This window comes from Anser brachyrhynchus (genome assembly GCF_964034855.1).
Source record: "Anser brachyrhynchus genome assembly, chromosome: 1".
Classification (NCBI taxonomy): domain Eukaryota; kingdom Metazoa; phylum Chordata; class Aves; order Anseriformes; family Anatidae; genus Anser; species Anser brachyrhynchus.
In genome coordinates this window covers 113,592,308-113,607,465 of record NC_137694.1, presented here as the reverse complement: position 1 = coordinate 113,607,465, position 15,158 = coordinate 113,592,308, and the positions used below count along the sequence as shown (strand labels likewise).

Sequence of the window (15,158 nt, the reverse complement as noted above, 5' to 3'; positions counted from 1 at the left end):
TAGTCTTATTCTAAATGATGGTAACTTGCCTTTCTAAAATAATAATGAGTTTTAAAAGAAAGTCCTTCCTCCTCCCTACAAAGCTGTTGATTTTAGCTTCACACATCAAGAAACACCAGAGAAGCCTACAGAAATGCCTAATGTGCATATACTAATAACACTAATTTTCCCTTTCATTGTGATGCGCAAATATTGCTTGTAACATCAGTGTTAGAACCTTTCCAACAGTGAGACCTAGAGCTTTTCATTTCATGTCTGTGCTGCGTTATCACTTGTTTAGAATATAGCGTAATTGCCTAAGCTTCTCAAAGATTTTCTGATACAATGCCTTTTGTGTTTTCGTGCTTTTGGCCAGGATTCTGAGTTGCATGAACTGATGGCATGGGCTGGGGGGACGAGAGGGGACTTGTGTTTAACAGCCAGTAAGCTTTACTTCAGAGAAGGGGCTGAGAGTTAGTGGCTTCCAGAAAAGAAGCAACTTGCATGATGGACTTGTAAAAATAACTGTAACCAAATTGTGCTGAAGTTTTCATTTAATACCGAGAGCTTCTTTTGTTCTCATAGAACTGAGAAATGGGGAGTTAGTAATATTAAAAACAGACAGCCACGTGACTTACTAAGCACTTTGTTTTCTTTCCAGATTAAAACAAATGGAACCTACGGCACTCAACTCGAAACACAGTTAAATAGTGACCCTTTTGAAGATCTGTCATTTAAGCTGCTTGTATCAAAGATGCAGACATCTGTTCGAACATCAGCTGTTCCAACTTCAAACCAAAAGGAGTTGATGCAGTTACCTTCTGCAACACAAAGAAATTATGATATTTTGAATACTGTAAATTGCATGCCAGCAATGCCTCCTACTCCAACCTTTAACACATCCCAGGAACATATGCGCAGCTCTCCAAATCCATTTGTTACTGGACTGAACTGCACAAATCCATTCACTGAAAGAACCGTTAATGCTGGAAACCCATTTAGAACAGAAACCCAAGAATCTGAATTAACTTCACATTTACTGGAAGGACGTGCTGCTTGCAATCCTTTCCCTTCCCTAAATCCCCCCAGTCGTAATACGAGCAAGCCTGTATTTTCTGTTGATGCATCTGAAAACAGTTTTTGCTTGCGAAGTAACTCTCTCATGGTAAAAAATGTACAGCCAAAAGGATGGGTAACGTTTGAGGAGGAGGAGAATTTCAGTGTAAAGCTAAAGCCATCTAAAAGTGTTCCAGATTTTAAGCGAATCGGTTCCAGGAAGTCAGCTGGATCTCCAGATTTGCTGGGCACTGAACAAAATACTTTTATTGGTTCAGACTTTAACTTTGATATTGACTGGAATAAAAGTTCTACTGATTGCTTCTATACAATGCCAGCAAGAAGACCACCTGCACCTCCTATACCATCAAGAATAACCAGCAACAGATCCCCTGCAGATCCTTTCACTTCTTCTTCGGCACCTAAGGTGTCACCAACGCAAGATTTTACAGAAAGATAGGTGTTCAAAAATATAAGAGGATATATTTGTTGCTAGATTTATCCAGTAGAATAATTGGGCATTTGAGATTATTCTGTGTGCAATAATTAATTGTCAAATGCACTGAAACTTTACTCATAAGCAGCCACTATTATTTGTGTATAAATTTTGAATATGTATATATGGTAGAGCACAAAAAATTGTCTGAAACTTATTAAAATCCCAATGTAATAGTATTTGAATAGACAGAAAAAGAAGGATGAGCTACTAATCTCAATAAAATATACCAACCTTGGAAATAGTTTTTGCTTAGGGAGCTCTCATTTCTGTTCCCCTTTGTGGAATTTCAAAAGAGGCTCCCTGCTGGTAGCCTTCCCACTCCCTTTTTACTGTTTTGTTAATTGATATTTATAAGTATTTACCAAAGAGCTGCCAAAGTTTATTGAGATTTGAATGTTGACAAGTATTGTTTAGAAGTTGTTTAATTTATAACAGAGGCTATGGAGATTTGTAAGGCTTATATTTGAATTTGAGGCACAACAGAAATAGTTTAATTTCAAAATACAAACAATGTTTTGTGTATTAATATATTCACTACTTCAATTTTCTGTGTCAGTACATTTCAGCTGTTAAATATTATTGTCACATATATTGACTAGCATTAGTTCAGAGTAATCGTTCCATATCATCCACTTATTCGTACTATTTTAAATATACTTTTTTACCCCCCACAAATTGGAAACAATTGACATAAGTTTTCCCTCAACCTCTGGAAAAAAATCCCCTTGAATCTTGATATATATATAAAGCAGTCTTTTACCAGTTACAGACAACATATTACCATTAGCTTGTCCCACCGTCTTCTTTCACATGTTGGAAGGGCTTTCTTGTCCTATAGAAGGCCCCGGGTGAAAGAATCAGCAGTCATAGTACAACATCAGAGGAGAAAGTCACCTTACATGTTTGGGCTGTCCTCCCACCATCCTTCCTGTCTACTGTACTTACTGCTGCATTTGTCAAAAATCTCGCCTTCAAAGAAAAGAGAACAGCAGTTCTCTGAGATGAATGTTATCATTCAGTTGCTTTTGCAGTTATACTAAATACGTGACCCTTTGTTCCCCAGAGACGGTGGCCATCCTGTGTGTGGTGCTGCTTTGAGGCTAGCAAAGGCTAAGTTGCAGTTTTACGTATTATTCTATAAAAATACAACTCTGTGCTTTTATGTTTTCTAAAGCTCACACGAAATTACATAAAATGTAGTATTTTATTATCTTGAGGAAATTTAAAACTACTGATTTCCTTACAATTTGCAGTGTCCTGGGACATAACTTCCACATGCAGATGTGTGCTTTCACCAAAAGCTGAACGTGTCACGATGTTGTCATCTCTTGGGGGACTGCAACTGTGCCTGCCTGTGCTCATTGGCTTACTTGCAAACAAACTGTACTGGTTCAGCAGAACCACTGACTGAAACTCAACATACTAGCGTTATAGTAGTAAAATTCAGAACGACAGTACTTTTTCAAAATTCTCAAACACTATCAAAACATTATTTATAAAATAATCCACTCTTCCTTTCACACTGGTTGGCCATGAGCTGCAGCTGGGTAGAGAAGTGACTATCGTGAGTTTTATATTGTGCTTTTTTCTGTTCGGCTCATTAAACAGTACTTGCACATTTTAAACAGCCGTGGTACTCTAATCTTTGTGCTTCAGTATGTGGATTACCTTGTTTTACACTGTTGCTATAAACATCTGTGTGATCGGTGTTTTGGTATATTCTTACATTAGCAAAACAACTTTGGGGGGAAACTTTTTCCTAGTGGGAGTTACGTGATAAATATGTTCTTTGTTGAATATTCAATTACAGTGATTAAAAACTAAAACGTACCTGGTATACAGCACCTCTGCACTATACAGGATTACGGAGACTGACAGCAACATACTGCAGAGATCACAAGAACTGCTCCAAAACTAGAGCGTGTGTGTAAATATAGCTAACCACCGTAACGTGTATTAACGAAACGAATTACTAGCAGAAGCTGTGAGACAACTAAGGATTCAGCATAGAGATGCTCAACACCTTCTCATGACTCCTGTGTTCCCTGTGGTAAATTGCTCTGTTAAATGTAACAGTTTTCTTGCTTGTGACACACGATATTTATGGCTGTATACTTTACAGAACCGCAGTATTGAAACTCAGTGGCGTACACCATGCCGTATATACCCTGTGGAAGGCGGTGTTGCATTAACGAAATAAACATACCTGCCCGTACCAACTTTCCCTTCTCTCTCTTTGTAACATAGCCACTTACAGGTGCAGCCCCTGCCCTGAGGCGGGGATCGCCCTCGCCCTCCTTGGGCGGGCGGCGGGGACCAGGCTGAGGGGAAACGCGGCTGAGGAGGCGCCTCGGGGGCGGCGCCATGTTGTCTCCCCCCGCCCCGACCGCCATAACGGCCGCAGCCACCGGCGGCGGCCATGCGCAGAGCGGCGCCGGGGCCGTCTCCGTGAGGGGCCGCCGCGGGTCCGGCCGTGAGGGGCCGCGGCCGTGAGGGGCCGCCGGGTGCCGCCATGGTGCGGCTGCACGTTAAGCGCGGCGACGAGAGCCAGTTCCTGCTGGAGGCGGCCTGCGGCGCCCGCCTGGCCGAGCTGGCGCCCCTCGTCGCCCGCATCTACAACGGGAGGCTGAAGGTGCAGCGGCTGTGCTCAGGTACCGGCCGCTATCCCGCCCTCCTGCCGCCGTGAGGGGCAGCGGCGGCTGCCGGCTGCGGGTCGGGGGCCGCAGGGCAGGGCGGAGGGTGAGGGAGCTGCAGCTGGGAGGCGGCGGTAACCAGTGGCTACCCCGCCGGGTAAACACCTTGGCCTGCTCCCATCCGGCGTCTCTTGATCGGGCAGAAATGATTGCAGAGACTTGGGTTTGTTTCTTGGTTCGCACCGGGAGGCTGTCAGACCCCATGGTTCTGGTCCAGAACCAAAGACAGAGGATGCTTATTTTCCCAAGTGTGAAGAGGCGCACTGCTGTGTAACAGTAAAACGTTTTCCCCTTCTGAAAGAAGTTGCTTTCCCAAAAGTATTTGGAAAAAGGAACATGCAGGCAGCTAAGGCTGACTCGTGAAATACCTGTAAGAAAAAGTTCATGGCCAGCAAGTAGAGAATCACAGAATCATTAAGGTTGGAAAAGACCTTCAAGATCATCTGGTATCATCTAGGTTTGCATACCTAGCCTTGTTTCACTTGTTACTGTTTCATGTATATGTGAAGAACATGAATTTTAATGTAATTACTGTGCGTATATACATATTTATAATATATATCTCTATTTAACATGTATTTATATAAATATATACTTATTATTATCTTCATATACTTAGTTCTTTAAAAACTGAAGCCTAGCAGTAACAATACATTTCTGCATGTACATCATCCAAAAGGGTGTTTCTAAATGCTGTATTCTCAGTAACACACATTTCTAACCTTGTGCTCTAAACGCTTTAAAGAGATGGAGGAGCTGGCAGAGCATGGTGTTTACCTGCCGCTTAATATGCAAGGACTGACGGAAGAGCAAATTGAAGAACTGAAGTTAAAGGATGAGTGGGCAGAAAAGTGCGTACCAAGTGGTGGGAGTGTCTTCAAGAAGGATGAAATTGGACGAAGAAATGGACATGGTAAATAGAGCCCAGATGTTTGCTTCTTTTCCTGTAAGCATAAATAATCTGTGATGTCATGAGGAACATGAAAACCATGATTCTGAGCTTAATTTTCACCTCACTGTCCTGGAAGAAAACTAAGTCAATACTTAGTACGCGTTTGATATCAGGCAGCCTGTTAGCCATCTAATGTTTCTTTGCTAATTACAATGATCGTTGTATAAACACACTATATTAAAGGCAGTTGTAGATTTGTTATGTAAGTAGCTATTTAAGAGCCTTTTTTCACAATAAATCAGCTAAACGATCAGTTACTTACATAAATCCTGGATTAGGACCTAGTGTAACGTTGATTTAAAAGCCTAAATGGTGTTGTATCTCTTTGGCACAGGTGCTATTTAACTTTGCAACTGTAATGCTTGGAAGTAAACTCCAAAAATAAGCAAGCAGTTGCCAGAAGGGAGAGTAACTATTTTGCTTCAATTTATTCTCCCTGTTTGTAAATGCATACTTGTGTATTGTTTTTCTCCAGAGTCTCCAAGGTGCTTTGAGTTAATAGGTTAGGTTGTTCTTCTAGTATCTCTCAGTTCTCGTATTGACTGCGACTTAGATGAGTGAGTTCAGTAAGCCTCTTTTTCTTTCTGCAAATTGTGCTGTTGCCTTCGCACCTGGTACAAGCATCGAGCACTGCTCTCTTGCCGCCTCAGGGCCAGGGGCACGAGGGCTGGCTGTGACCATCTTCGAGCTGGCTGCGTTATTGCTACCCCGACACCACAACAGCCCCTGCCAGGCCGGCAGCCCTTTAGATGCTGATTACAGGCAGTTCAATTACGAAGGACTCTTGGAATAATTTAGCCTTAACGTGGCATGCACAAGCAGCTTATTCCAAATGTTTTGTTTTGGGGAAAATAATTCTTCTAATGCAACACATTGTCCAATCAAGCTTAAGCTCGTGCTGAGCTTCATTAAGAGCTTACAATATACCTAAATGTTTTCCCTCCTGCCTGTGTTCTCACAAGTGGTCAAGCCTCTCTTGCACACCTTGGGGCATTTTGCTTCAGAGTTTGGCATGGTTGTGAGCAGTGTCAGGCCTTATACTAAAAATTTACAAGCAAATTTAGCATAAGGGTAGTACCGCTCTTACTTGTAGTCATAGTTGGGCATTTATGTGTTAGCGGGTAGACAGCTTTTTAATATCAACAAAGCTATAATACTGAACAGTGTGCAAATGTGGGCCAAATTAGATACAACTAAATGATGCATTTAAATACTCAGCTGGAAATGAGTATGATTTAATTGTGTTTTGCTTTGAGGAGAGGGTTTTTATAACAGTTAAAATACATAATTATGGTATGAAACATATATTGTATTTGCAAAACTGCATTTACTATTAGGATGAAGTTTTAATTAGAAAAAAAAGTCAGAAAACTCCCAGCTGTTGTTCCCAATTAAAGCATATCTGCTTGTAGAGCCCACAACAGTTATAAGTACAGCATGGGAAAGAGTCATGCTTTAGGTTGGGGTGAGTATGAGATTATGGCTGTTGCTTTTTACTCAGTATTTTTGTCTCAAGTGAAGTTTCCTGTACCAGCCAAATGTCTTTATGGAAATGTAAGTTTGACTCTTCCATGAGAAATGCTGGCTTGTTTCTCAAGTTACTAACAAGTGTGATGATGAACTATCTAAGTGGTAAATAGACTACAATTTAGTAGTGTATATATATATATATATCTTGCTTTGTGCTTTAACAATGTCTCATTTGCTTACAGTAGAGAATAACTAGGGCAGGTCATTTGCTTGTTTTGGGTTGTTGCTGGTGGTGGTGGTGGTTGGTTGTGTTTCTTGTTTTGCTCTTGTTTAGTTTGGTTTTATATGGTAAATATAAATTATTAAGTACGTATCTCTTATTTCTAGCTCCAAATGAAAAAATGCAGCAAGTAATAAAAAAGACAATAGAGGAAGCCAAGGCATTAATCTCTAAGGTAAGTTTTCTGAAGTAGGGTGAACTGTCTTAATAGGTGCTGTGTTGTTGCACGGCTTAATTAAAAATGGGCCTTTTTCAGTGCAAGGGCTAACGATTTTTGAATAATATCCTGCGGTGATGTGAATAATCTGACAGAAACGGACATTTCTGTTAATGATTTTCCTAATGGCTTTTGGCAAGCTGGTTCAACAAGTTAAGGAATCAGATATTAAACACCAAGTGAATGCTGGCAGCCTAGACCACATGAATGATTAAATTGCATTTAATTTTATCCACATGCTCTTAATTTGCTATTGATGCATTCTTTAGGTGGATGCTTGTCATGTTTTCTGGTGAAAAATTAACTTCATTCTGTGATGTTTCTGGAATAAAATACCTTTTGCTCATTAACGTAGTCATTTGGCTCTACATATAATTAATTGAAAAATATGTTTTAATCTCTTAGATTAGGCCCTGGTTTTACAAGTACTTGGATGCAAGCTTGGTCTCAATGAGTTTGTGTGCGTAAAGATAAGCGAGAGGGTATGCCCCAGTGGGACTACAGACTCAGTTATTCACCTTCCCTTTACCAAATATTGAGATATTCTGCATAGTGTCTGAACTTTCATATGACTTTGAAACACTAATTAAATCATATTTGTTATCAGGTTTTTTTTTTGTGAATGTTTGCAAGCCGTTTTCTTTTCCCTACCCCTATAATCTGGGAATTACCAGGTGTGGAACTTGAAAACAGCTTTAAACCAGTTACACATATAGATAAAGTTAGTAATTTTTTAACGTTGCCTGTGCACTTAAATTGGCCTTCTTGACAGTCCTGCTGCTGATAATGGTGTCGTATCAGTCACCTGGAGTGAGCAGCTCAGTGTTCCCAACGGCCTCGTGGATCTGTTGGAGGCAAGCAGAGGAGCTACCGTGTTGCTTGACGGTGCCTCTAGTGTGCTGAGTTGCAGCAAACCTGTCCTGAGTTTAGGGAGGGTTTCAGCCAAACTGTTTCAAGTCGTAACAAAATCTATACAAAATGAGAGATGTTTAAGTTAAAGCCTTTGCTTTACTTTAAAGATTTCCTCTGGGTGGACAACAACTGACCAACTCTATTTTTAAATGTCTAGGAAACTAATAGTATTTGGCTTTACGTCTTGAGAGGGAAAAAAAAAATCTGCAGATCTCATCTCCACTCTGCAGTTCTTCCTGGGTGGAACTTCCAACTATCTACCTTGTCATCATTTACAATAAGAAATTGCAAAATTACTGCACTGAATACTTTCTTACTCCCGGAATTACTGTCATTCACTGGTGAATTAAGTTAAAAGATAGTTTGTGAAGTGTTTTGGCAGGTTCGTCACTTCATAGTGATGAAAATAAATATGCTTGTGTATTCAAAAAACAAAAAAGGAGAAAAAGTTAATAATCTGAGGCTGAGAAACCAATTGTACTTGCCAGGTAACTAGTTTAATAATATCCACAAGGTGGCAGCATTCTCTTACTCTGTTTTTTTAATAGGCCTGGAACATTTAAGTCCTTAAGCAAAAAATTCAGTTCTTCTCTTCCAGATGCATCTGATTTTGTTTTCTGTTTGTTTGTTTTTCCCTCTGTCTGTTGCAGTTGGGTTTGGAATGACCTCAGGTATTTGATCTTACAGATCTCTGCCCGAACCATGCCAAACTTTACTCCTTTGCTCATGTGCTCTATTTTTCACTCAAGCCTCAGGTTTTAGACCCTTTCTCTAGCCCACACTTTAATTCTACTGTTTTAATCTTGTTTGTGAATGACAAGTACTTAGACTTCACATTGAGTTTCTGCAGTGATATGCATTCTTATCTGAATGCCTATATCCACAGATGTTTCTTACTAAATGCCTCCTGCACAATTCAGTGGATGTTTGAGATCTCTCTTATTTTTTGCCAGTGTAAGGAAGCTGAGCGTGGGGGGGATGCTAGTGATGTATTTGGAAATCAATACTCAAATGAGAAAATTTGCACTCCTCTTATTTTTGTGCAGACGGTTAGCTTTGCTCAAATATCCCAGCGATGAACCTTAAAAGTGACTACAAAACGAAGTCTTTCTTCATGCACACACACATATGTATATGTAAAATCTCCATATATATGTATAGTAGATATTTTACATCTATCTATAGAATGTAACTTATTAATGATCCCTGCCTGTATTTCAGAAACAAGTTCAGGCCAACGTGTGTGTTAATATGGAGATGGTGAAAGATGCACTGGACCAGCTCCGAGGGGCTGTGATGATTGTATATCCAATGGGGTTGCCTCCACACGATCCAGTGAGGATGGAGCTGGAAGATAAAGAAGACTTGGCGGGGACTCACGTATGCAGTAATGTTTTTGTAATACATGTAGTGTCTGGGCTAAATTTGTGCTGCTTTCCACTTTATCAGTGAAGGTTGCTTGTTTTCATGTACATGAGATATTTTGTTTAATATTTTTGTCTGATACTTCACAAAAAGCACACCGATAGCTTAAATAGAAATAAAATGAACGAAGTATATTTAAAATGTTACGTACAAAGCTGAGTTCAGGTAAGCGTGAGACCCAATTTAAATAGCTTGTGGTCAGTATTGAGAATTTAATGCCCAAAGTGTTGCTGTTAGATCAAAACTGAATGGAATATAAACCAAGATGCTGCACATTAATGTGAAGAGAGCAGTGAAACAGGTGCGTAGTGTAAAATCAGCTGAATTGCACTTAATTCCAAAAAGATTTTCCAGGGGAAAAAGAATAATTAGTTTTTGACCAAAAAAAGGCAAAAAAAAAAATAAAAACAGCACCCCAGTAAATTCTCCCCCACACTCTTCACCTTGTTTGTTTATTTGTCACAGGCCGGACTTGAAGTTATAGAAGAATCTGAAGCACAATTATGGTGGGCAGGAAAAGAGTTGAAAGAATCAAAGTTGCTTTCTGACTATGTAGGCAAAAATGAGAAAACAACCATCATTGTAAAGATACAGAAGGTAAGTATCACGGGAAGATTTTTTACATGTTGTTTATCCTTGGCAGTCTAATTCTTTGTAGAAGATAAATGGTATTAGGCATATAAAATGGATTAGATTAGGTCCAGTTTAAGTATCTTAAAACTGTACTCAATCTATTTTGAGCTTTTAGTTTATTTTGTCCTAAGTACTCCTTAGTATTTAGCTGATAGGCAAAGGAATTACTGTAGTTGCTATTACCTGCTTTATAAGAATACACCAAAGAGCTACTTAAAACTAGATTAAACGTAACCTGAAAAGCTGAAAATCACACACAAAAAAACAACTCGCTCTCAGTTCCATCTCTGTGTGGAGCACTGGACAGACCCATTCATTCAGTACGCACAGTTGTATGTGGTGTGGATACCCCTCATCGCCTTCTAAGGCTTTCTTTGAAAGAAGGTTTCTGCAACTCGGTAACTTCCCGACTCTGGGGGCCCTCAGTTTTTTGATGGCAGGTCTTCAAACTGCCTCAGTTGCCTTGGGAATGTGGACTTGTGTCTCTTTTGAGGACACGGGTTGTGAAAGAGCCCAAATTTGAGCTCTCCTGAAGTCTGCAATGATTTCAACTTGCTGAGTGCGAGAAGGAAAGACAAGCTGTTGTGCCTGCACCACCCAGCTGTGCTGTCAGCTGCAGCTCACCTAAAGCTCACGGCTGAACTTCTTAAGAGAAATCAGACTTTCCAGTCAGGTGTGGCGAAGCACATGAGGCTTGTGAGCACAGCTCTGCTCTGGAGCAGTGAGCAAAGAAGAGGCAAAGGTCTCCTGCTGCTCCTCAGTTTATAGACCTGATGCTTTAGTAAAAGCCCGTGGTTAAGTGTGTACTGGCATCTGTTGCGCTGTTCTTACAGTGTGAGAATTAAGTACTGAGTTATTGGGGCTGGTCACTATTTTCTGGACAAAGTGACCAACTAACTGTGCGGTTGTGTTCGCCTCAGGTGAGAAGGCCCTGCTTACGGGAAGAACGTTTGTGCTTTCAGTGCACTTCCAGAACTTTGTCAGAGCATGCTTAGCCTGTTCGTGTGTGTATAGCACCACATTCAGAGGATGCATTTGTGAATGTCAAATGCCTCGGAGAGGGTACTAATCCATAGGTCAGAATTATTCTGGTGCTGCTTTTCACTTCCCTGGCAGTCAGAGCTTCTCTGCCTTGAAAAGCAAAACGGCTACAGCAGATCTTATTGTCTGTGAGTGTCCGTAATGGAACTCTTCGAAGATAAGTGACTTACATGTTTGTAATGTAGAAGCCCAGAACTGCTTTCTCTTTTCTGTCAGGGTGGCTGAAAAACGGTGCGACAACTCAACAGCCATTGAAGGACAGGCTCCTGGGAAAGTTGTCTTACTGTTTAATTAGTTGCTGGACCTCTTCAGAGAATGCAAAGCAGTACGGTGGTTTTCTTATCTGACAGCGGATGCCCACATTCTTGGGTTGGAGAGCTAATTTAAACCATGCCAGACCCTTTTTGTTCCAGAAAGGATTCGCCATCTCCATTTAAACTCTTCTGTTTGCTATTGTTGACGATAGCTGTCATCAGCTATTTTCTGCTGCGTGCATCACTTCTTCCATGAGGACAGTTGCCTGGAAAAAAATATTTGTAGTAACAAGTAACATCTATTTTATTTGTAGTGTTTTGTAACTATCTTCCTTCCCTGCTTTACCAAGTCGTAAGCCATCTTGAGTCTGTGTTAGCAGGGAAACTAAAGGTGGATGGGCCCCTCCTGAGACATTTGGAATGGCCTGAAAGCTGAGAGATTTCTCATGTTTTTTAGGGCAGAAGTTTAAGTAAAACAGACTCAGTAATCTTGTTTGCAGCTTCCATTGATGATCGTAAAATTGACAGTGTGATTAAGATGCCAAGATGAAAGAGTAAGTCTCACCTGAACGCAGCAGGGGTTCCTTAATGTTTATTTTCCTGCCCTGAGGACCTTGTTGAACATGAGAAACCTTACTGTCTGAAGAAAGATTCTGCTATCTTTGCATAGCCGTTTCTCCTGTTCTTTTTTGTATCACAAATGCCATTGTGAACAAAATTTATGGTTTCCCTTTCAGAAAGGACAAGGAGCTCCAGGGCGTGAACCTCTGATTAGTCATGAAGAGCAAAAACAGATGATGCTGTATTACTACAAAAAGCAGGAGGAGCTTAAGGTAGCGGTGTCTTTTAGCTCTGTGTGAGCTACGCTGCAGTAGACACCGAGCGCGGGTTGCATTCACTGCTGCTGCCTTCACCTCTCCGTTCTCTTCACAGAAACTAGAAGAGGACGACGACGACTCATTTCTAAATGCTGAGTGGGCAGACAGCCATGCTTTGAAAAGACAATTCCATGGCGTAAAAGACATCAAGTGGGGGCCGAGATGAAGCTCTACAAACACCTTTTTGCCTCTTTCTGCTGTTTGGTTGATACGCTTGTTTGCTGAGAGGGGTGTTGTGTGTTAGATTCTTCTGAGAAAAGCTGAAGTTGTCTCTTCCATAGCAGATGCCTCTTTCAGCCTTAGGTTTTCAATAAATGTTTACATTTCTATGCAACGGTAGCAGCACTTGTCTCTGTGAAGATTGGAATCAATCCTGTTCCTGTTGATTGTTCTATTAGAAACTTGTAATTTGAATATTGAAATATTAACCTATTTCAGAGAGAATATATCTAATAAATGCGCACTAGGATGTTGGATATTGTTTTGAGTGGTCTTTTTAATTCTTAATTCCTTCTCTTCTTTTAACTAGTACAGTCTGTATAAGTTATTTTTTTATAAAAATAAATAAAATTTCCCAGGCTAATCCAGTAAAAGTTCAGTGATCTCTATATGCCTGTTTGCATTTTGACATAGCTGATCTTAAACTTATTTTTAAAGGAATTGACCTCTTAAAAATTATTTAAGGAAGTTATTTTTTTTCTTTGTATAAACACCAATAACATTGAAAATGAAGCATTCTAGAAAGATTTTAATCTTTTATTTTTCTTTGGCATTGGAAGGCACTCTACTGAGCTCACTCGGTGTAACAAGCTCTTAGTTGTCATGCTTTCAGACAGAGACTGACAGAAATTATTTACAGAAATAAGCATCACTTGCAAATGGATTGGATACAATAAAAACAAGCTTGATAGGGTAAGATCTTTACCATAGAAATAACTTTAAGATTATGACTTTAGAAGGATTTTGTTTATAACATCAACTTTTTAAAATGAAAACTGAAATTTATTGGAGAGTGTTTCAGTTCTGGGTTCAGGACTAACAGAAGAAATACAGTAGACTTGAATGTTGTGTTTGTGTTTGAAGGGAGGATTTTGAGTTGGGATTCTGTGCTACTAATGGAAAATTAAATCTCTAGAATTATCCAGGTGAATAAGAAGCCTCTAAGAAAACATCGTTCAAGTTTTGTGTGTGTAGGCTTCTGTGTGCTCAGAGGAGATGCTTTTCTACAGAGGTGGGTATGTCTCCCGGTCAGTTGCACAGTGCAGAGCAGGGCTGTGAAAATTCTGCAGGAGGATCAACTTGGTCTTTTAAAGGGAGGTGAACTCACACTTCGCTGTGGTCACTCACAGCCAGCAACTAGAACGATGTCTGCATTCACACCCCAAAGCAGTTCTCCTTTTCCCTTCTGCAGTGCAGAAAGGCAAGCCAATGAAGGAAGCAAGTTGGTAGTGTAGCTCGCAGCACGCTCCAGGTAACAAGTTGCCCCTGCACATCGCTCTCCACCTCAGCCAAACGAGATCATGTTCACAAACTACCCCAGTCTCAAGAACAGGCAGTTGCTCATTGGCACGTAATTTACGTTAAATTTTAATGGGAAACATCTTTATGCAGGTGCCACGTTTTGGTAGTGTGGTGCTAGGGTGACTCAGCAGCTCTAACAACCTGGTTATTTGCTGTCTGAACTTACACCTGCGTTTGACATTTTTCACTGGTAGATTTTTTTAATATATATTTTTTTTAAGTCTTATTCATGCCCTAATCCTCTTGTCACAAGGGTTTAGTCGTAGATACACTGGAAAACACAAATGTCTGAGATATTAACTAGAAACTTCCAGCCGTGCCAAACCTGCCAGGGCAACAAGATGGAAATAAATTCTGTGGTCGCTGTCTGTCCAATAAAAATACCTGCATGTCGCTCTCCAGACTTTCAAATCTCAGTGCTGCTGGCTTCAGTCTCTCTGCTTGTTTGAGTCATTGTAGAACAACAAAGAGAAGGTGTGTTGCTGTTTTTCCATTACTGCAAAGTGGTCATAATTTTCTTTATTATGGAAATAAAGTCCATTATTATTTATTAGGGTGGTTGAAGAGAGATTGATCAAGCTAAACGGAAGTGCTTGGTTGAACTTGTAGCTGGAAGAATGAATATAGAAAACAGAAATAATGTAATTTAATAAACTATTGATTTTTTTTTCTTCAATCACTGATCATTTTAAGAATGCTGTCCTGTGTTTTTTCTTGAGTATCAGTTTTACAGTAATATGTTTTCAACAAAAAAGTATGTCAATATTTTATCTTTGTATTGTAAAACTACTTGGAATTTATTTCCATGTGGCAAGGAAATAGAGCAGGTTTTAAAAGAATCCGTGTTTCTACCGCTTCCTCGGATGAAAACCGGAGTCCTGTGCAATTCTTTGGTAACTACTCACACAGCTCAAGGCTTTCTTCCTAATGTGCTCTTTTGCTGTTATCAAAGGGTCGAGTGAAGAAAACCTGAAAATACTTCATTTATTAATATCACAGGCATTGCAACCCACCGTGGTATGATGAGTGTTCTTGATCCGTAACTAGGATTGGCAGCACTCAGTGAAGTCATTATAAAATTATGAAAATGATTGATTTATTACAAAAGTTGCTGGGCACCTAGCTCCAACTCCTGGTCACTCCTACTGGTTGCAGGAGGTCCTGGTGGCCAGTGGGACCCCTGTGACTTCTAAGGGAGCTTGCACAGACACAAACCCTCTCCCTCTTCTCCCCTCTCTCCTGCAATGCTCTCCTTCGTGGGTTTCACGCAGAGCTGTGTGAACGTTGTCCAAGGAAAGCAGGTTTTGCCTTGAAAGTGATTATTTTGTTTGGGCAGTTTTTTATATAT

The 15,158-nt window shown here is 40.3% G+C and overlaps 2 protein-coding genes across 23 annotated transcripts in view; both read left to right on the top strand.

Annotated features, from left to right (window-relative positions):
• SYNJ1 (synaptojanin 1) overlaps positions 1-3,753 on the top strand; it is a 64,835-nt gene extending 61,082 nt beyond the window's left edge. For 17 of the 22 annotated variants that reach the window (XM_080556614.1, XM_080556604.1, XM_080556616.1 and 14 more), the window contains one exon: positions 641-3,753. In XM_080556614.1, coding sequence (XP_080412740.1) covers positions 641-1,495 — 855 coding nt within the window. In that variant the 3' untranslated portion in view covers positions 1,496-3,753. The remainder of the gene's footprint in view (positions 1-640) is intronic. The other 5 variants (XM_080556611.1, XM_080556610.1, XM_080556609.1 and 2 more) reach the window with 2 other exon arrangements.
• A 164-nt stretch (positions 3,754-3,917) lies between these two features.
• LOC308178321 (cilia- and flagella-associated protein 298-like) lies at positions 3,918-12,765 on the top strand. Its single transcript, XM_080556814.1, has 7 exons — positions 3,918-4,185; positions 4,973-5,140; positions 7,037-7,104; positions 9,280-9,438; positions 9,949-10,080; positions 12,149-12,244; positions 12,345-12,765. Exons 1-7 carry the CDS (start codon positions 4,047-4,049, stop codon positions 12,453-12,455), a joined length of 873 nt encoding a protein of 290 aa, XP_080412940.1. The 5' UTR covers positions 3,918-4,046; the 3' UTR covers positions 12,456-12,765.
• Positions 12,766-15,158: the final 2,393 nt, after the last annotated feature.